General features: G+C 38.0%; 1 protein-coding gene and 3 non-coding genes across 4 annotated transcripts in view; 1 reads left to right on the forward strand and 3 right to left on the reverse strand.

Moving 5' to 3' along the window:
* Window positions 1-6,407: 6,407 nt before the first annotated feature.
* Window positions 6,408-6,480, reverse strand: trnam-cau (transfer RNA methionine (anticodon CAU)). Its single transcript has one exon. It is a non-coding gene; the product is annotated as a tRNA-Met (tRNA).
* A 253-nt stretch (window positions 6,481-6,733) lies between these two features.
* Window positions 6,734-6,806, reverse strand: trnam-cau (transfer RNA methionine (anticodon CAU)). Its single transcript has one exon. It is a non-coding gene; the product is annotated as a tRNA-Met (tRNA).
* A 251-nt stretch (window positions 6,807-7,057) lies between these two features.
* trnam-cau (transfer RNA methionine (anticodon CAU)) lies at window positions 7,058-7,130 on the reverse strand. The gene has a single exon. It is a non-coding gene; the product is annotated as a tRNA-Met (tRNA).
* A 6,087-nt stretch (window positions 7,131-13,217) lies between these two features.
* LOC134328782 (zinc finger protein 239-like) overlaps window positions 13,218-22,954 on the forward strand; it is a 152,723-nt gene continuing 142,986 nt past the window's right edge. The window contains exons 1-3 of the mRNA XM_063010007.1: window positions 13,218-13,276; window positions 13,616-13,744; window positions 15,525-15,644. Of these exons, the coding sequence (XP_062866077.1) occupies window positions 13,699-13,744; window positions 15,525-15,644 (166 nt within the window). The 5' untranslated portion in view covers window positions 13,218-13,276; window positions 13,616-13,698. The remainder of the gene's footprint in view (window positions 13,277-13,615; window positions 13,745-15,524; window positions 15,645-22,954) is intronic.

Consider the following 22,954-nt stretch of genomic DNA (forward strand, 5'->3'; position numbering starts at 1 on the left):
CCAGTATCAAAACTCCTCACATTCAGACAGTTCAGCTTGCGAACTTGCTCTGTGCTTTTACTACAACTTTTACCTTGCTATTACCAGATCAGCAACCAACATTCATCATTGCCCTTTATACTGCATTATATTATTTTATAATATATATAAATATTTTTATATTATATTATACTATACTATATTGCATATATTCTGTTACATTCTTTTCATAGTCTTTTCAAAGGCTTATATATTATATTATATTATATTATATTATATTATATTACATGATATAATATTATATTACTATATATAATATATTAAACTTTGAAAGGTTCACAGCCTTTTTCAAGGCTAGTGTAACGTTGCTAACTAGCAACTCACAGCTTTTTTAAAAGCTTATTGTTATTTGCATATTACATTATTGATAATAGTAGAAGTGTAAGCTTTATAATATTAGTACATACATACAATACATTTACAATAACAACAATTTATAGCTAAATAGTTATAGGTCAGTCTTTTTTTATTACATATTGTATCTGGTTCTACAATTTTGTGATTGTATTTTTTTCCTGAACATACAACATAGAAACAACATAGTAAGTATTGGATAGGAATAGGAATTTGCAAGACAAGCGTCTATATTTGCATCTGAAGAAACACTTGCCATTAATAACATGGATCCCAAACAAAAAAGTGGTGCCTCAAAAAGAAAAGCAAAAAAGATTAAGGAAGCAAATCAGGCAGATTTCCTGAAAAGCGTTCCTTTGATCTCAAACTTCTTTGAGAAACCGCTGGATATGAGTGAGACAAGTATTGCTAATGTTAGCAGTGATCAGAGTTCTAGCAATAAAGATGTGATCACCACTGGCTTAGTGTCACCTGTCAGTGACTATGTACCTTTGCAGACCTAGTCAGGTGCAGAGCAGGAATGCCAGCCCTGCCAGGCTACCACAGACCAGCAGCAGAAAGACCATGAAAGGAAAGTTGCAGGTGTGTCAGACCCACAATCAGACCAGCCAGCTGCATCGTGTGAGTGTCGTTTTTCAAACGAGGAGGGCAAGGACCACAATTCCTGGTGTGAAACGGTCAACGACCCTGCTTTATGGCCCAGTACCATTACCGACCAAGCCAAGTCGATTCTTGTTAGTAGAGGAGAAGCTGCATTTCAAAACAGAAGTGCTAAGTACCCAGCCTCAGTCAGGGATAGAGGCATTGGGGGTACCAGTAGGCGCTTTACAAATGCTCTACTCAGTTGCTCTCTACCCAACAGGCAAACTGTGACTAGGCAGTGGCTACTTTACTCTCCTTCAACTGGCTGTGTGTATTGTTTTGCTTGCAAACTGTTTTCCAGTAAGCACAATACTTTTGTTCATGGATTTTCTGACTGGAAACATTCAGAGCGGATTGGTGAGCATGAGGGGAGTGTGGAGCATAGGGCTTGCATGCTAGCATTATATAATCGCTCCAGAGGCACAGCAACAATTTATTCTGGTATTGTCAAACAAGTTGATGCAGAAAGACAATACTGGCGGGAAGTTTTGAAAAGAGTTGTTGCAGTCATCCAGTTTTTGGGGGAGAGGGGACTTGCTTTCAGGGGAGATGATGAGCTATTAGGATCAGCCCACAATGGTAATTTTTTGGGCATTATAGAACTCTTCCTCTTAAGGGAAAAGGTTCTGTGTCCTACTTATCATCGACAGTGTGTGAAGAATTTATCCATTTGATGGGACAGAGAACAAAGCAGGCAATTGTTAATGAGATCAAAGAATCAAAATACTTCTCTGTTATAGTTGACTCCACTCCAGACCTTGCTCATGTGGACCAACTTACTTTTATTTTCAGGTTTGTTAATAATGACGGACATGTAGTTGAGCGTTTTCTAGCTTTTGAGCCTATTGAAAACCATAGTGGGGACAGTTTGGCAGAGTGTCAAGTCAAGTCAAGTCAACGTTATTTATATAGCGCTTTTTACAATATACATTGTCTCAAAGCAACTTTACAAAATCCAGGACCAACAGATACAAAAACCCCTGTTGAGCAAGCCGAGGGCGACTGTGGCAAGGAAAAACTCCCTGAAAATTACAGGAAGAAACCTTGAGAGGAACCAGACTCAGTAGGGCCCATCCTTCTTGGGTGGCCTGGAGGATACTTTAAATAAATACACGATTTACACAAATCATACAAACACAGAATTAAATGATCTAAAAGTCATAACTGGTAATAAATAGATAAATAAACAATTAAATAATAATAGAGTTGTTATCCGCTCTAGTCTTCAATAAAGTCTGTAGTGATTTCTTGTCGTTGCAATTACTCCAGACCAGTCACATCTGACAGGAGCAGCATCGTTGTCCCGGCAGTCTCGACTTTAATCCTTAACCTCGGCGGGTAAACAGGTTTCCATCAGAATGCCCTCGGGGTAAAACAACAGAGAATGTAGTTAATAATGTACAATGCTAGTTGACAAACAGTTTTACAGAGAGTTTTAGACTCCGGCAGCCCTAATTATTACAGCATAACTAAAAGGGAGAGCGAGCAGGTAACAAGGTCATGAAGGCTTTCACAGGACATCAGCGCCCATCTCCCCACCGTCATCAAACCTGAGTGATCGGACAAGAGAGGCAGGACGACAGCAACCCAACATCCCTGATCACCACAAGTTTCTATGACCTAGAACCCCCAAGCTCTGCGCCTTTGTCTATACTAATCAAAAGCCTGAGAAAATAAATATGTTTTCAGTCTAGACTTAAACATTGAGACTGTGTCCGAATCCCGAACAGAGGCAGGAAGATTATTCCAAAGTTGTGGAGCTTTGTAAGAAAACGCTCTTCCACCAGCTGTGGTCTTTTTAATTTTAGGAACTATAAGTAACCCTGCATCTTGTGAACGAAGTGGACGTGCTGGGTTGTAGTAATTAATAAACTCACTCAGATACTGTGGAGCCAGACCATGTAGCGCTTTATAAGTTAGTAAAAGTATTTTGTAATCAATGCGAAATTTAACTGGCAGCCAGTGTAGAGATGATAGAACAGGACTGATATGATCACATTTTTTAGTTCTAGTTAGCACTCGAGCTGCTGCATTTTGAACTAACTGGAGTTTGTTTATGGATCTACCAGAGCATCCTGTTAGAAGAGCATTACAATAATCTAACCGAGAAGTTATAAACGCATGGATCAGTTTTTCAGCGTCATTAACAGATAGTATATTTCTTATTTTAGAAATGTTACGCAAATGATAGAAAGCAACTCTAGTAATATTATTAACGTGTGTATCAAATGAGAGATCTGAATCTATTGTGACACCTAAGTTTTTTACATCTGGGCTGGGAGTAACAGATAACGTGTTTAAGTTTAGCACCAGGTTAGACAACTTGTCTCTTGCAGCTTTAGAGCCAACAAGTAAAACCTCAGTTTTATCTGAATTAAGAGTGTGTCATTGCTATGGTGGAGAATCTGGGCCTAGACTTATCCAACTGTAGGGGCCAGTCATATGATAATGCAAGTAACATGTCGGGAAAGTACAATGGAGTCCAAGCTCATCTTAAACAAAGAAACCATTTGATTTGTTATGTCCCCTGTGCAGCACATTCACTGAATTTAGTTGGTGTCAATGCAGTTGACAGTAGCCCAGAAGCTGGACGTTTTTTTGACTTTGTACAGGCAATGTACACATTTTGTGCATCATCTACACACAGGTGGGGAAAGGTTTTCCGTGATACTGATATCAAACTCACACTGAAATCACTGTCAGGTACTCGATGGAGCGCACGAGCTGAGTCAACTAAGGCTCTTTGGAAATATTATGCACAACTGAGAGAGGCATTGAATGATATGTCTAAAGATATGGAGGAGAAATGTGTAACTCGAAGTGAAGCCTCTGCACTCTGTGACAAATTGGACACATTGGAGATGGCCTTCATGGCATACTTCTGGGACACAATACTACAGAGGTTCCAAGCCACAAGCCTGCAGCTGCAGAAGCATGATATTGACATATGTACAGCTACACAACTTCTCTTGTCTTTACGAGACTTTGTGGCAGCACAGAGAGATAACTTTGAGGTGTTTGAAGGGGCAGCTTTAAATGTCACCACTGCTGTCTCCCAAGAGTACAGGCATGACCTCCAGCGTACAAAGAAGCGCAAAATTATGTCTGATGATAGTGCAGAGCCAGGTGTAGCATTTAACGGAAAGGACAAGTTTCGGATCGAAACTTTCAATGTTGTCATTGACAAACTTGTGTCCTGTCTCAACCACCGTTTGAATGCATACACACGCTTAACTGAGCTATTTGATGTTCTTTTCATGCCTGACAATATGTCTAACAGTGAGCTCACTTTAAAGGCTAACTCACTCGCTGCAGCATATCCTTCAGATCTGAACATGAGCCTGGCAGATGAATTGATACAATACAAATCATTCATAACAGAAAAAGAAAAATGTCCTAGTAAAATGCTCAAAACCATGATAAATTTGAATTTACAACTCTTTGCCCAGGGGCCCAGACTATCCTTAATCCGTCCTTGCATGAGTACTAGAGTAATTGTTCTTCATAACAATATGGGTGGCACTTGATAACAATTTGATTTGTTAATTTCATTGTATTGATCTTAAAATAGCGGTCTGTATACAAACAAATACACTTTTTTCATAAAAGAAGTCTGAATTTCTAACTTTTTAGATTGCTCTATACATAGATTGTAACACACTTTTGTTTCTGCTACACTTTATGTGCATCAGAACTCTGTAGTCATGTACTGGTGCTGGTCATAAAATTAGAATATCATGAAAAAGTTGATTTATTTCAGTAATTCCATTCAAAAAGTGAAACTTGTATATTATATCCATTCAATACACACAGACTGATATATTTCAAATGTTTATTTCTTTTAATGTTGATGATTATAACTGACAACTAATGAAAACCCCAAATTCAGTATCTCAGAAAATTAGAATATTGTGACCAGGTTCAATATTGAACCTAATTAACTCAAAACACCTGCAAAGACCTTTACATGGTCTCTCAGTCTAGTTCTGTAGGCTACACAATCATGGGGAAGACTGCTGACTTGACAGTTGTCCAAAAGACGACCATTTACACCTTGCACAAGGAGGGCAAGACACAAAAGGTCATTGCTAAAGAGGCTGGCTGTTCACAGAGCTCTGTGTCCAAGCACATTAATAGAGAGGTGACGGGAAGGAAAAGATGTGGTAGAAAAAAGTGTACAAGCAATAGGGATAACCACACCCTGGAGAGGATTGTGAAACAAAACCCATTCAAAAATGTGGGGGAGATTCACAAAGAGTGGACTGCAGCTGGAGTCAGTGCTTCAAGAACCACCACACACAGACGTATGCAAGACATGGGTTTCAGCTGTCGCATTCCTTGTGTCAAGCCACTCTTGAACAAGAGACAGTGTCAGAAGCGTCTCGCCTGGGCTAAAGACAAAAAGGACTGCTGAGTGGTCCAAAGTTACAGTATGTTCTCTGATGAAAGTAAATGTTGCATTACCTTTGGAAATCAAGGTCCCAGAGTCTGGAGGAAGAGAGGCACAGAATCCACGTTGCTTGAGGTCCAGTGTAAAGTTTCCACAGTTAGTGATGGTTTGGAGTGCCATGTCATCTGCTGGTGTTGGTCCACTGTGTTTTCTGAGGTCCAAGGTCAACGCAGCCGTCTACCAGGAAGTTTTAGAGCACTTCATGCTTCCTGCTGCTGACCAACTTTATGGAGATGCAGATTTCATTTTCCAACAGGACTTGGCACCTGCACACAGTGCCAAAGCTACCAGTACCTGGTTTAAGGACCATGGTATCCCTGTTCTTAATTGGCCAGCAAACTTGCCTGACCTTAACCCCATAGAAAATCTATGGGGTATTGTGAAGAGGAAGATGCGATATGCCAGACCCAACAATTAAGAAGAGCTGAAGGCCACTATCAGAGCAACCTGGGCTCTCATAACACCTGAGCAGTGCCACAGACTGATGGACGCAGTGCCACAGACTGATGGACTCCATGCCACGCCGCATTGCTGCAGTAATCCAGGCAAAAGGAGCCCCAACTAAGTATTGAGTGCTGTACATGCTCATACTTTTCATGTTCATACTTTTCAGTTGGCCAACATTTCTAAAAATCCTTTTTTTGTATTGGTCTTAAGTAATATTCTAATTTTCTGAAATACTGAATTTGGTGGCTGACAGCAACGTGTTTAGACTGAATCTGGCAGTTTTTGTAGTTGTAGTTTAGATAATAAATTTAAATATTGAAATGCAGAATCTAAATCTAAGCATAAAAAAATTGAATCAAACTCACACCCTTCTGACTGTAAGTGTATGTTCACCACCTGTTGTATTTACAGTGCTGATGAAAGTCACTAAATGACATAAAACCAGTCTGCAACTAAACTGGTCCCTCAAAGGACTTGCCCCGTGTGAGGATCAAACTCACGACCTTCAGATTATGAGACTGACGCGCTACCTACTGCGCTAACGAGGCTGACAAAGACATGTGGAGACATCTGAATCCGACCATTTCATTGGCTGAAGTTTAGGCACAATATTGAAAAGCAGAATCTAAATGTAAGCATTAAGAACAAGATGAGAATCAAACTCACACCCTTCTGACTGTAAGTGTATGTTCACTACCTGTTCTATTTACAGTGCTGGTAAAAGTCACTAAATGACATGAAATCAGTCTGCTAACTGGGCTTAGATTAGGCACAGTAACTAAACTGGTCTCCAAAAGGCCTTGCCCCGTGTGAGGATCGAACTCACGACCTTCAGATTATGAGACTGACGCGCTACCTACTGCGCTAACGAGGCTCACAGCAACATGTCTAGACTGAATCTGGCAGTTTTTGTAGTTGTAGTTTAGATAATAAATTTAAATATTGAAATGCAGAATATAAATCTAATCATAAAAAAATGGAATCAAACTCACACCCTTCTGACTAAGTGTATGTTCACCACCTGTTCTATTTACAGTGCTGATGAAAGTCACTAAATGACATGAAACCAGTCTGCTGACTGGGCTTAGATTAGGCACAGTAACTAAACTGGTACATCAAAGGCCTTGCCCCGTGTAAGGATCGAACTCACGACCTTCAGATTATGAGACTGACGCGCTACCGACTGCGCTAACGAGGCTGACAAAGACATGTGGAGACATCTGAATATAATATTAAATTGAATATAATATTGAAAAGCAGAATCTAAATCTAAGCATCAAAAACTGGATGAGAATCAAACTCTGACTTCTGACTGTAAGTGTATGTTCACCACCTGTTCTATTTACAGTGCTGATGAAAGTCACTAAATGACATTAAACCAGTCGGCTAACTGGGCTTAGATTAGGCACAGTAACTCAACTGGTCCCTCAAAGGCCTTGCCTTGAACTCACGACCTAAATGTAAGCATCAAGAACTGGATGAGAATCAAACTCACACCCTTCTGACTGTAAGAAGGCTCTCTAATTGTTCAATTTACAGTGTTGGGCTTAGATTAAGCTCAGCAACTAAACTGGTCCCTCAAAGGTCTTGCCCAGTGAGAGGATCAAACTCATGACCTAAATGTAAGCATCAAAAACTGGATGAGAATCAAACTCACACCCTTCTGTCTGTAAGTGTATGTTCACTACCTGTTTTTTTTTCCGTTAAAGCCGCACGTGATTGGTCAAGATGCGTGGTGACGTTTGTGTGTTTACACTGAGCAGGAGGGGCGGGGTTACATACACACACACACACACACACAGACACGGACAGCGTGCACATGAACAGGAGGGAGTGAAAGAGAGAGAAAGACAGAGAGCACTTGATGAAGTTTTACATTGTGCTTTACATAGCCAGACATTACACGCTGGAAAGGTGAGGAAAATGAGTGACAGGAAACAGTAAAGTTTGGACACGAGGAACCACTTTAACAGAGAAGTTCAGACCCACTGAGACCCACATCTTATACATGTCACTGTGTATTGTAGCAACATCTGTCCCCTCAGAGAGAATCTTTTCCAAAACAGGGCAGATCATAACAGAAAGGAGAAACAGGATCAACCCCTCAAAGATGAGCTCGGTTTTTCTGAATGCCAATCTTCACTAAATACTTACAAATACCGTCACCTGGATGCTGATTTTCCTTTTGCACATTTTCATTTATATTTTGTTGAGTGATGCTTTGTTGATGTGTTCTTTCACTCTAGATGCAAATTTACAAGTAATATACACAATCAGACCTTTTGGTCTAATTGAGATGGGTCTTTGTTTTTGTATTTTATAATTTATTGTTGTAGCACTCTGTTCCATGTTGAGTATATAAATAAAGCCATTTAAATAATAAACATTTGATACAATGTTTTTTTTTACATTAGTAATTCATTTTACATGTCATTTGTTAATACATTAGTTCAAGCAACAAAGAATATTTGTTTAAAGACTCAGCTCAGCTCAATGAGCTTGTTTGATTACTTTGATTTTCAATTTAAGATGGCAATAAGTAACTTAAATTTGGTAAACCTGTTAGGTTACAGTAAAGTACTCTGTTCTTGGTCATTACCTTTAATTGCAAGGGACTGAAGTTTTTTTTTGTTGTTGAAAAAATGTACAAGAAAATGTGCATTGCTTTGCACTGTTTACACTTAAAAAAAAATCGTGAGAAAATCGAATCGTGAACTCAGTATCATGAATCGAATCAAATCGTGAGCAGAGTGTATCGTACATCAAAGGCTTAGATTAGGCACAGTAACTCAACTGGTACATCAAAGGCTTAGATTAGGCACAGTAACTAAACTGGTACATCAAAGGCTTAGATTAGGCACAGTAACTAAACTGGTACATCAAAGGCTTAGATTAGGCACAGTAACTCAACTGGTACATCAAAGGCTTAGATTAGGCACAGTAACTAAACTGGTACATCAAAGGCTTAGATTAGGCTCAGTAACTAAACTGGTACATCAAAGACTTAGATTAGGCACAGTAACTAAACTGGTACATCAAAGGCTTAGATTAGGCACAGTAACTAAACTGGTACATCAAAGGCTTATATTAGGCACAGTAACTAAACTGGTACATCAAAGGCTTAGATTAGGCGCAGTAACTAAACTGGTACATCAAAGGCTTAGATTAGGCACAGTAACTAAACTGGTACATCAAAGGCTTAGATTAGGCACAGTAACTAAACTGGTACATCAAAGGCTTAGATTAGGCACAGTAACTAAACTGGTACATCAAAGGCTTAGATTAGGCGCAGTAACTAAACTGGTACATCAAAGGCTTAGATTAGGCACAGTAACTAAACTGGTACATCAAAGGCTTAGATTAGGCACAGTAACTAAACTGGTACATCAAAGGCTTAGATTAGGCGCAGTAACTAAACTGGTACATCAAAGGCTTAGATTAGGCACAGTAACTAAACTGGTACATCAAAGGCTTAGATTAGGCACAGTAACTAAACTGGTACATCAAAGGCTTAGATTAGGCGCAGTAACTAAACTGGTACATCAAAGGCTTAGATTAGGCACAGTAACTAAACTGGTACATCAAAGACTTAGATTAGGCACAGTAACTAAACTGGTACATCAAAGGCTTAGATTAGGCACAGTAACTAAACTGGTACATCAAAGGCTTAGATTAGGCGCAGTAACTAAACTGGTACATCAAAGGCTTAGATTAGGCACAGTAACTAAACTGGTACATCAAAGGTTTAGATTAGGCACAGTAACTAAACTGGTACATCAAAGGCTTAGATTAGGCACAGTAACTAAACTGGTACATCAAAGGCTTAGATTAGGCACAGTAACTAAACTGGTACATCAAAGGCTTAGATTAGGCACAGTAACTAAACTGGTACATCAAAGGCTTAGATTAGGCACAGTAACTAAACTGGTACATCAAAGGCTTAGATTAGGCACAGTAACTAAACTGGTACATCAAAGGCTTAGATTAGGCGCAGTAACTAAACTGGTACATCAAAGGCTTAGATTAGGCACAGTAACTAAACTGGTACATCAAAGGCTTAGATTAGGCACAGTAACTAAACTGGTACATCAAAGGCTTAGATTAGGCGCAGTAACTAAACTGGTACATCAAAGCTCTTGCCCAGTGTGAGGATCGAACTCATGACCTAAATGTAAGCATCAAGAACTGGATGAGAATCAAATAGGGCTGCACGATATATCGTTTCAGCATTGTCATCGCGATGTGTGCATGCGCAATAGTCACATCGCAGGACGTGCGATGTCACTTCATGCAAATTAAATCAAATACGTCATGCTACAACTTTTTTGCTGCTTGACACAAAAACGAAAATTCACACCGTTCTCATTTTCCATATAATATCTACCAGTGTGTTCAAAAACCTAGTGAGCCGCCTCGCTGTCTTACTACCTACACAGGCAGCTGCCTCAGTAGAGAGGATTTTAATAAGTCTTCGACTTATAAGGCAGGTTATTCGGATGCGCTACTTAGCGATTCCATCGGGTTTCGCATTTAGCATTTTGCCATTAAAACTAATAGAATGATGTGGGACGGCGCTAACATGTCAATATAACATCTGGATTCGTGTACAGATAACTGTTACATTTGCTGACAAGCCCAAACTTGCAAATAAAAACACTCCTTAAAAATAAATAATTATTTATTTACGTTTGAAAATAACTTCTTGTCTGCACCGTCAGCCATGTTTACTTTTCTGTGAGAGAGGAGATGCCGCAATGAATTCTGGGATTGCCTTCATCACTAAGGACGCTTCCGATTCTCACTCGTTCTTGAGTAAAAATAACGTTGAAATATTAAGATGCCTCAGTAGTGAGCTTAGTAAGGCATCTGGGATTTGGAACAGGTTTATAGCTGCTCTTTTGTTTGTATAGTTTTTTTTTAATAATATTTACTACTTGAAGAGGTTTTGATTGTGAAATAAAATATTAAATGACCCATTTTGTCAATCTTGTTAATTCCCTCATGTGATATTGAAGCTTTCTTAGTTTAATGCTCAGTTTCAACCGAGTACAAAGATGTAGCTTGTCATAATCTTTTGTATCACTTGTAGGCACCACCATTTTTCACAGATGAGCCCCTTATTTAGAGTAAGATACGTGCATTATTAAACTATTTAAATTAATCATGTTGATGCAAGATATTATTTCTCATTACTTTAAAATCAAGTTATTGATATCAAGTTTTATCATGTCACAAATTGTAATGCCAGCTACATTTTTATTGCCATAATTTAAAGATATTTTGTAACTCTGAAGCAATTTCATTACATTCATGGTACCATAGTCAAGTCCATGGTACCATAGTTAACTTGCTTTATAAAAATTAACTCCATTCAAATGTATCATAGAAATGTTAAGTGTACATCTATTAATACAAATATACTAATAAAATAAATGTAAAAATTTATAAAGGCAGAGTCAGAAATGTTGTACTAAATTGCTTTAGTCAGTTTGCTTTGTAAAACTTGAAGAACTTGCACAAACTTTATCATAAACTTAGTTCCCATAAACCAGTTTCACATCAAAACAAATACTGAACACTGTAAACCCTGCAGCAGTGTATTCAAACACAAATGCACAATGTAAACCATCATAGTGGATTCACAATGAAAAAGCATTAACATAAGTGTTACATCCCGTAGTGATCTATGGGTGATAGTACTACTACAATAATGAAATAATGAGGAGGAAACAATCTTTCCAAAACACACAATTTATTTATAAAATTTCTAAATAACAATGAAAACAACAACAAAGAGAAATCCAGCTCTAAGCAAATCTTTAAAGAAAAGAATTAAATGGACGAGACTAATAACAGAGATAAATATCAAATAAAGCAACACACTTAACCTAAAGAAAAAACACACACACACACTCACTCACACACACACTCACACTCACACTCACACACACACACTCCCTCAAAAACAGAGCTTAGTGTCACAACTTTTAATGTAACCTCAAGATCACTTTGAAACACACGAGTAAGCTCAGCCGATGCCAAGCGTGCAGACGACGCCCCACGATGCCGTTACAGAAACAAGTAATTACTGTAATGTGTTACTTTGTACCGTGTTACCCCCAACACTGCACACTGTAGTCCTCTCTAAATCTAACTCAGAGATACAGATACAGATATATGAGAGATACAGGGCTAATGGAGGTTTATTACTGCTGAGCTGCTGTTCAACTCCAGTCCAGTTGGTGGCGCTGGTGCGTCTTAAGTTGTTCTGCCATCCGCCATTAACCATCATAAGAAGAACAAGAAGCTGCTGTGTTTATACTGTAGAGCCTCATCTGTAAGTAAAATATGTATTTAATTATAACCCTTATATTTCATTATAACTACATTCTAATTCATAATAAAACTAGAGTTCATAATAAAACATCACTGTGAGGATTTGAGGAGCTTTAACTCCACTTCCATTTAAACACACAAACTATTAGCTGCTCCGCTAACTGTTAGCATCACACATGATTCAGTACTGATGAACCGATTCATTTGAACCGAGCCAGCAAAATGAATCAATTGAGCGGAACTGATTGAGTTTCTTCATGATTAAATCTCACATTTTTAAATAAACACGTGATATTTTTAAGCTTTGTTTACAGTTGAACTTTGTTTACAGGTGGTTTGTAGAGTTTTATAGTCACAGTCAGGTGAAAAGTGTAAGCGAGCGTCTTTAATTGTGTACTAGCTTGATGAAGTAAACGTTTTACTGCGCGTCTAAACCATGTATTACTGTACCCGAAGCGTTAAGGAGGGTAAAACCGTTTCTGATGCACAAAATCCACTCAATTCAAGAAGAGCATCGACTCTGTTATTAATGAAATACATTTCAGACATTTTTACTGGAGGAATTTGTTGTGATCGGATCTCAAACTCATGTGAAGTGTCTATTCGGTTGTGTTAATACCACTTTTTGAAAATCAAAAATTTGAAATCAAGTTAAATGTTACCCCTATGATCATAAAGAACATTTACTTTAGTACTGATGTTGTGATTTTGAGATAATTTTACTGTAGGAATTTGAAATGATGGGATGACAAACCTAATCAAAGTGTCAGTTTGGTTGTGTAAAGACCAGCTTCAGTTCATAATAATAACAACAGCCAGTTACAACAGTCTAAATAATTTCCCTTTAATTATGAATACAGCACATCTGTCTGTCTGTCTGTCTGTCTGTTAGAGCTTTAATAATGCAGTCAGCAGAAGAGGGACACGTCACCCCTGTGGATCTACAACATGAAGTATTCCAGAAGAAAATAATACAAAAGGAGGAGGATGAAGATGATGATTTCTTCTGTAAGTAAATGTGGAGCATGATGCCAGTACATTGTGGTACAGTACAGTGTGGTACAGTACAGTATGGTGTGGTACTGTACAGTATGGTACAGTACAGTATGGTGTGGTACAGTACAGTGTGGTACAGTGTGGTTAGTATTGGAGTCACTAATCAGTAATAAGAGAATGTGGATAGTGGGATTAGAACCTGTACTGTACCGTACTGTCCTGTGCTGATTCACTCCAGTCTGGATTTAAACTTTAATCTAACTAGGATTTATTTGTGATTGGAAATCAAACCCACAACCTTCAGTTTCCTCCAGTTGTTGAGTTTCTTCTTCTCATATTGATGAATTTCAGGTGAAGTCACTTTAATCCCTCCGGAACTTGTTGCTTGTGTGGAACTGCTCTTCTCAGAGGACCAACAGTGTGGAGGTTTCCAGATGAAGCCTGTGAAGAAAGAAGAACCTGAAGATACAGATGAACTCAGTAAGATATTTTTATAACGTTTTTATAAAATAATTTCTCCTAATTTGGTCGTGTCTGAATTACTTGTAATATTTGTGTATTTTTAGTGCATAAGTGAGCAGGTGAGTGAAATGAGGAGACAGAAGTAAAGAATATTAAACAGATCATGCTGACTGTACAGTGTGTAGACTAGTATATAATTACAGAGTAATGCCAGGTGAATACAAGTGGCTGAATGATTGGGTAATGAATGAGAATAAATAAAGTCGAGTATATAAGCTGATATATTCAATATATACATGATTGTTTGTGCTGATGGTCCTGGAGAGATGAGTCTGCAGCTTCCGTCCTGATCTTAACTGTCCTTATTGTGGGTATCAGACGTCTGATGACTGGGGTGTACTTGGGGATTTTGAGTCCCCTTCTGATGAAACTTTGGAAGTCCAGATCTTAAACTGCAGTGATTAAAGTCCCCAGAAACAATAAAGACTCCATCTGGGTTCACAAAGGTCTTTTATAGCTGTGTTAGCATTAGCATCTGGAGGGATATAAACTGCAGCAGTAACAATGCAGGAAACCTCTGGTGGTTATAATACCTGGTTATAAAGGGTCTACATGTTATAACCAGGTATTCCAGGTCAACAGAGCAGTAGGTATTAACTATGACAGAGTCCATGCACCAGGTTTTGTTTACATAAAGACAAACACCACCACAGAAGCTCTTCATCAGTTCCACCACACTGTGGTTTAGCTGCAGTCCATGATCCTCTTCTGTGTCAGGGTCCAGATTTTTATTTTGTCATGGCATATTGGCAAGGAAGATACAAGGTAGTTTTAGCTTAGCACGCTATCCTCCACATTTACCCTGTTTTGGCTCTTCCTCTTGGGATGAACAGCTCGCTTGGACGTGGTGTTCTGCTCACCTCTGGAAGTAGCTGGTTGAACTTGAATGGACGGTCCAAAACAACACTGAAAGCGGTATAAATGAATGTCCATCAGCGTCTGTCTGTCGTATGTGTAGTTCACACGAGTGATTCAAGTGAAAACGCAGTAAATTGGCAAATAAATAAACACTAGATCGCTAAGCCTGGTGAGACGCTCGGGTGCATGTGCCGCCATCTTGCCCAAAGGTGGAAACATGTATTGTGGTCAGATGAATCAGCATTTCAGGTCTTTATCAGCATTTCAGGTCTTTTTATGGAAAAATGAACAGCATGTGATCCGGACCAAAGATGAAAAGGATCCAGACTTTTATCAGCAACATGTGCTGCCTTCAAGACGTCGTCTTTTCCAGGGATGTCCAGCATTTTTTAACAAGACGATGCAAATCCACCTGCTGCACACATTACAAAGGCGTGGCTGAGGAATAAGAGGGTACGGGTACTGGACTGGCCTGCCTGCAGTCCTGACCTGTCCCTAATAGAGAATGGTCCCAACTTTTTTTGGAATGTGTTGCAGACCTGAAATGCAGGAATGGATGTTTATTAATAAATGAAATGAAGTTGAGCAGATAAAAGATGAAATATCTCAGCTTCATCCTGTCTGACATCAAATCAAAGTCAATGTAAGAAAATCTGTGTTTTATTATTTAGATTTTCCATACTGTCCCAAGTTTCTTTTTTTTATTATTATTATTATTAAATCTGCTGAAACCCTGTTTGAACAAAGGTTTATAGGTCGTCTTTTTTGACAGATAGTATAGAAGTACGTGTCTGTTAGTTCTAACTTAAGTGCTTAATAAAGAAGTTGGTTGTTACTACCAACAATAACAACCTTATTATTTTTTCTTCACAAAACAAAGAAATTTCAGGTGAAGGAACCTCGATCCCTGAGGAACACCTCACCCCAGTGGACCAACAGTGTGGAGGTTTCCAGATGAAGCCTGTGAAGAAGGAAGAAGCTGAAGATAAAGATGAACTCAGTAAGATATTTTTTATCTTGAGTAAAATAAGATTTGGATTGAATAGAATCAGAGGCAGCTGGGATGAAGCATCATACAGTGAAAGCTTGTATTGTGTTCATGCAGATCAGTGTGAGCAGGAAATGATGAATGCAGGATGAATCACGTTACAGGACTTTAGCATCAGATCTCAGTTTAACATTTACTAACAATCTTTATTATTTATAATGTTATAAATGTATTTGATTATTTATAATGTTATAAATGTATTAGATTATTTATAATGTTATAAATGTATTAGATTATTTATAATGTTATAAATGTATTTGATTATTAATAATGTTATAAATGTATTTGATGATTTATAATGTTATAAATGTATTGGATGATTTATAATGTTATAAATGTATTTGATTATTTTCTGCTTCAGAACTGAACAAGGATTTCTGCTGCTACTCGTGTCCACGTTCCTCTACAACCCAAAATCAGCTCCACAATCACATCAAGAGCTGCAACCATGTTAAATATGAGACTCTGGTGAAGATTAAGACTGAACATGAGTATCTGACGCCCACCAGAAGCTCCAGTAATCAGCAAACGTCCTCTGGTACTGTCAGCATTAACACGTCTCTCAGTCCCACACAGGAAGAAGGAAACATCTGCTCACAGTGTGGAAAGAGCTTCAGTACCCGGCGTGCTCTCAAAATACACCAGCACATTCACACTGGCGAGAAACCGTATCAGTGCTCACAGTGTGGGAGGAGCTTCAGTACCCGGGGTGCTCTCAAAATACACCAGCGCATTCACACTGGCGAGAAACCGTATCAGTGCTCACAGTGTGGGAGGAGCTTCAGTACCCGGGGTGCTCTCAAAATACACCAGCGCATTCACACTGGAGAGAAACCGTATCAGTGCTCACAGTGTGGTAGGAGTTTTAATCATCAGAGTGATCTCAAAAAACACCAGCGCATTCACACTGGAGAGAAACCATATCAGTGCTCACAATGTGGAAAGAGCTTCAGGGACCAGAGTAATCTCAAAATACACCAGCGCATTCACACTGGAGAGAAACCATATCAGTGCTCACAGTGTGGAAAGAGCTTCAGGTACCAGAGTAATCTCAAAATACACCAGCGCATTTACACTGGAGAGAAACCGTATCAGTGCTCACAGTGTGGGAAGAGTTTTAATCGACAGAGTAATCTCAAAATACACCAGCGCATTCACACTGGAGAGAGACTGTATCAGTGCTCACAGTGTGAGAAGAGTTTTAATCATCAGAGTGATCTCAATAAACACCAGCGCATTCACACTGGAGAGAAGCCGTATCAGTGCTCACATTGTGAGAAGAGTTTTTATACACAGAGTGATCTCAAAATACACCAGCGCATTCACAGTGGCGAGAAACCATATCAGTGCTCACAGTGTGGTAAGAGTTTTAATCATCAGAGTGATCTCAAAAAACACCAGCGCATTCACACTGGAGAGAAACCGTATCAGTGCTCACAGTGCGAGAAGAGTTTTAATCGACAGAGTACTCTCAAAGAACACCAGCGCATTCACACTGAAGATAAACCTTATCAGTGCTCACAGTGTGGAACGAGTTTTAATACACAGGGTGCTCTCAACAGACACCAACTCATTCACACTGGAGTAAAACCGTATCATTGCTCAGAGTGTGGAAAGAGTTTTATTCAAAAGAGTCATCTCAAAGGACACCAGCACATTCATACTGGAGAGAAACTGTATCAGTGCTCACAGTGTGGGAAGAGATTTACTCTAAAGAATATTCTTAAAACCCACCAGCGCATTCACACTGGAGATAAACCGTTTCAGTGCTCACAGTGTGGGAAGAGTTTTAATCGTCAGAGTAATCTCAAAACCCACCAGCGCATTCACACTGGAGATAAATCGTATCAGTGCTCACAGTGTGGAAAGAGCTTTAGGTTCCAGGGTGGTCTCAAAGAACACCAATGCATTCACACTGGAGAGAAACCATATCAGTGCTCACAGTGTGGAAAGAGTTTTAATCAACAAAGTGCTCTCAAAACACACCAGCGCATTCACACTGGAGAGAAACCATATCAGTGCTTACTGTGTGGAAAGAGTTTTAATCAACAAAGTGCTCTCAAAACACACCAGTGCATTCACACTGGAGAGAAATTATAGCAGTCCTCTCGGTGTGGGAAGAGTTTTATTACACAAAGTAATCTTAAAACACACCAGCGCATTCACACTTGACTTAAACCGTGTGAGTGCTCACAGTGCTAACCCTAGTTTTGACAAAAACATTTTAAGTTGGCTCACAAAAAAAACGTATCTGATTGTAAAAGTGAACTTTTAATATCACTAACATAATAACAGAACGAAATCTAAATACTGATTATATAGACTAAACAGCTCTAATACACAGAAATCAATACATGTGATTTAAACATGCAGTACAAATGTTCTTTAGCTTTGTGTTCAGGATATTGGTATAACATCATTCTTAACACTACATCTCCAATACAGTATTAAAATAGAAATGATACATAACTGGTAGACTTACGCAGACAGTCTGTCTGAGGATTTTATTCATAGACATTACAACATGTTGGATTGTCTTTGCTAGAATTAACTTAGCTTAGTTCTTTTCCAAATTGGATAGATCTGAGATAAAGCAAACCCTAGGCAGGAGGGGTTCTTTAAATGCATGAAGACCTCAGCATGAAATTATACAGATAAAGAGAGAAAAATAAAGAATAAAGAATAATTCATGGAATAGTCCTTTAGCAGCGTTCTGCTACATCAGTGTCTTCAGATAGATCGATGCTTTATCCAGCCAACTGTGGGGAATTTTCTGCCCTCCAGTAAACTGAACTTTAATACTTTTAAACTTGCTAAAAGTTGAAAGTTGAACAATTCCATGTAAAACACCTTAGTGTGAAACAATAAAAGTCTAAATATTATTACATATTACATATAATACATATAATATTACATATTACTAGAGGTGGAAAGTAACGAATTACATTTACTCGCGTTACTGTAATTGAGTAGTTTTTTTGTGTACTTGTACTTTTAAAAGTAGATTTTACAACCTGTAATTTTACTTTTACTTAAGTATTTTTTTATTAAGAATTGTAATTCGCTACATTTTAAATAACATCCGTTACTGAGTAAAAAAAAAAAACAATAAAAAAAACAATAAAAAAAACAATAAAAAAAAACTTGATCAAACCTAGACTGTATGATCCTGCTGCTGAGCATTTTTGAAACTGTTCACTGAGTTAACGAGTCAGAAAAGACTCACTCCGTTTCATTATGATGTTGTGCATAAACAACTCCATGAATCGGTTCATTTGGTGAAGAGATTCAAATGTATGAACCAATCAGAGCTTTAGAATTCAGATTCTGGGCGGAATTTCAATCTTTTTCTTCATTGGTTGGTGTATAAATGACACTTTAGTGAACGAATCAACAATTTAAGCTTTTTACCGAAAAAGTTGTGAGAATACATCTAGTTTTCATTAGTTAGGTGGATAAAACAGTTGGGTCTGGATTTATATATTCTGAACACATACAAGATGGTTTTATATTAAGTGGATTATATCCCTAATGGAACAACACATGGATATAGATCAGGTAAGTAGATAAGTGGTTATGATTTTCTGCTGCTATGTGATTGATCTGGGTCGCGGTTCTGCTGTTTACGGTTGGCTTTCATTTTGCAACCATAGCATTATGAAACATTGTGATTATTAATTAATTAATGAATAATTAGCGCACGCCACCTTCCTGAGACTTCCCTCAGTTATTTTAGGCAGAAATTTGCCAAGGTCCATGTGGTTTTTGTACTGTTGATAAGCTGTTAAAAGAGAAACTTGTGGAGCGCTCACAAACACGTCTGTCTCACAGAGAGGCGGAAACACTACTGAAGCCGGTTACTAAGGGCTCTGCCTTTAACCAGAGCCGTAGATAGAGAGAGTTGCGACACTCCTTGATCTCGCCGCTACGCGGTCACGTGGTTCATGTAACCCTCCAATAGTTCCAAACAAACCCGGCGCTGTCATGTTCTCATATGGGACAGGCAGCAGTGAGTGAAATATTAAACAGTAAATAATAAACATTTGTACAATTTCTGGGTATTTTCAACTGCGTTTACATTTACTGCATCTGCTTTAATATCAATTTGGTATATAAAGTGGAAGATTGATGTTTATAATGACTTAATAGGTCGTTCTTGTTAACACACAGTACATTATATTAGCATACATTACATAATGCGATATCATTAAGTAGTAGAGACAATATACAGTACAGAGATTAGACAGTTTTTTATGTTTTGTTTTTTACATAAACTAATCTCCCTTCACTTTCCTGAGGATTCATAATAATAATCATTTTGGTTAAACACTAAGCCATGTGGCTGGATTCATAAGGTTTACCTGCACTGAATGAACAGATTCATAAACACACTACCGTACCAATACCTTTAACATTATAGTGCAGGTACATGAAATAGCATTAATTCATGTCTTATTTCATGAGTAAGTAATAATTTATTCCTACATGTAATACATGAATTAATTCATAATTAATATGCACTAGTTCATTTTGTCTAATGTAAGTGGTGGACAAGGTACACAAACCATGTAGTTGAGTTGAAGTAGAGATATCCAAGGTAACATATTACTCCAGTAAAAGTAGTAGTAAAAGTAAAAATACTCTTTACCTCCACTAAAGTACTAAACTAAATTTACCTTCAAATGTACTTAAGAATGAAAGTAAAAGTATAATGATTTATTATGGCTCTGATGTTTTATTATCATTTCTGTAACAAGACTCTTGATTAATCAACTTTTAATTAATCAATTTTAGGTGAAAAGACTCTAGTGTCAATAATTTAGCTTAGCTGACTAAGCTAAATTCAGTTATACCTATTAATTAAGATAAACATGTAACATTTAGTGCTGAGCAAATGCTAAATAATAACAGTATTACGTATATTAATGACATCAAATTCATTATTTTTTTTAAAACAAAGCAACAAACAGCTAAAAATGCTTGATAAGTAGTGGAAATGAATGGGGCTCTATGGGATGTTTGGAACTATACAGAGCTCCACAACCCGGAAGCTGCACAGAAAATATGTCCCGCCCCCTTTCCAACGGTTCCCTATGGGAGTGTCGCCACTCTGTTCTCTCTACCGCTCTGCCTTTAACAACCTGAGAACCGGTCACGTGCTCATCACCGAATCATTTCATGAAATCAGAAACGTGTCTTATTTCGTTTTAGATATTTCATTCATTACATTTAAAAAGTTCCTAAAATAATAAATAAAACTCATAACAACTAATAATAATAATTGATTTGATTCTAGGAGTCGATCAGAGTCAGTGTACCGATTCCACGCTAAAATAATGAAGAGTCGATTCCTTGCCTTGTTCAATTCAACGAACCGATTCCACGGAACTCTCCAGTGTAGAATGGAAGCGAAACGGGCATTAGCACATTACAAAGCTTTTAATAATAGTATTTACATAACACACTTTACCATATGAATATTTTTTTTCAAGTTTCTAAACATGCACAAACTTTGCAAATTGCAATATTGTAAGTAATACAGGCACAGTGGTACAATACAGTATTTAGTGCGTGTGCGCGCGCGTGTGTGTGTGTGTGCAAGTAAGTAAAATTTATTTATATAGCACTTTTCACAGATAAGAATCACAAAGTGCTTTACAAAAACATTGCATGACAAAATATACACACACATCTACATAATAAAACACAAGATAAAATAAATTTAACAATAATAATAATAATAAATAAATAAAATAAAATAGATAAATGAATAAATAAAAAAATAATTCATTCAACATTATACATTTTTTTTAAGAATCTACAGAATCTGCAGATCTTAAAAAGTTAATAATTATAATGCATTTTATTTATAGGATATTGAACAATCAAGTAAATTACTTGTAGGCTAGTTTGAATAAGTGAGTCTTTAGGTGTGATTTAAAGGTGGAGAGGAAATCAATAGTTGATTTAAACGAAGAGTAAGCAGGAACAGATGCTGTGGAATCCTACATTTCTCTCTAAAGAGAATCACGGTACCCCCTCCTCATCCTGTGACACGAGCTTCTTAGATGTAAACAATCTCAGGTGAAGTGCACTGATTCAGCTGGGAGAAATCAGCAGGTTGTTGCGATGTCTCCGTCAGGCAAAGGAAGTCCATGATCTTTCAGGATATCATAAACCAGAGGACCCTTGCCGAATAGCGAACGGATGTTAAGTAATCCAAAGCGGAGTTTCATGATAGCCAACCCAGCCAGGCCAGCCAGCACATCACCAGTGCCATCAAACCCGAAACTCCCACGAGATCCCACGAGGGAGGAACGCGACATCCCGATGCAAGCACAAAGCCGAAGGTGGCCCGGGGGAGGCGTCCGCATCTTTCAAAATTATCCAGCACACTCCAGCCATCCAGTACCCAACAGACGCTGAGACCATCCGACAAAAAAGAAACAGAGCAACAGGAGCGGCGACAAACACAAAAAGACGAAAGCAAAAGAAAATGACAAAAATACAACAAAACACAGCAAAATATGACAAAAATACAACAAAACACAGCAAAACATGACAAAATACAGCAACGGCAGCGGCAGCCAAATGCGCCAGCGTTCACCATCACCATTACCAAAGTGTGCGAGTGTGCGAGTTACGTGTCACAGTCTAAGTGTGTGTGTATGTATGCACGCATGCATGGGAGTTTGTGAGTGCGAGTGTGTGTGTTGTGTGGGGATCTCGTGTGTGTGCGCGTGGGTGTGTGTGTGTGTGTGTGAGTGTGAAGCCCCAGCTCGTTAGCTGCATTAAACTCATGGCTAATTGTAATGCAGTCACCATTTTGTGAATCCACATGTGCATGTTAATAAATGTATTTGCAAATTGTTTGTACATTCACCTGTAGTAAGTCATGTCAGTTTAATGAGAGTTAACTCAGTTTTAGTTTCACATTTCTTACCAGTGTTAAAAGTGAGAAATATCTCAGGAAAACATTGTTAATGAGTTGTATATTATAATATATATATGATGTTATGATTTTGGAACATTATAATAGACATGTAGTCTATTGTATATTATATGAGTGCTATGTATCATAGACATCCTTTAAAAGGGTATTGTATTTTTTTGTTTCTTTGTTATATAAGTGTAACAAATATACTTTTGCATCTGACATTGAGTATTGTAGCTAAAATGTTTGAGTACTGTAGCTAAGATGTGAGTAAATGGTTTATGTATTTGTTCATTCATTCCAGTAAAAGTTCTAACTGAGAAAACAT

The sequence above is a fragment of the Trichomycterus rosablanca genome, chromosome 15 (assembly GCF_030014385.1).
Source record: "Trichomycterus rosablanca isolate fTriRos1 chromosome 15, fTriRos1.hap1, whole genome shotgun sequence".
Classification (NCBI taxonomy): domain Eukaryota; kingdom Metazoa; phylum Chordata; class Actinopteri; order Siluriformes; family Trichomycteridae; genus Trichomycterus; species Trichomycterus rosablanca.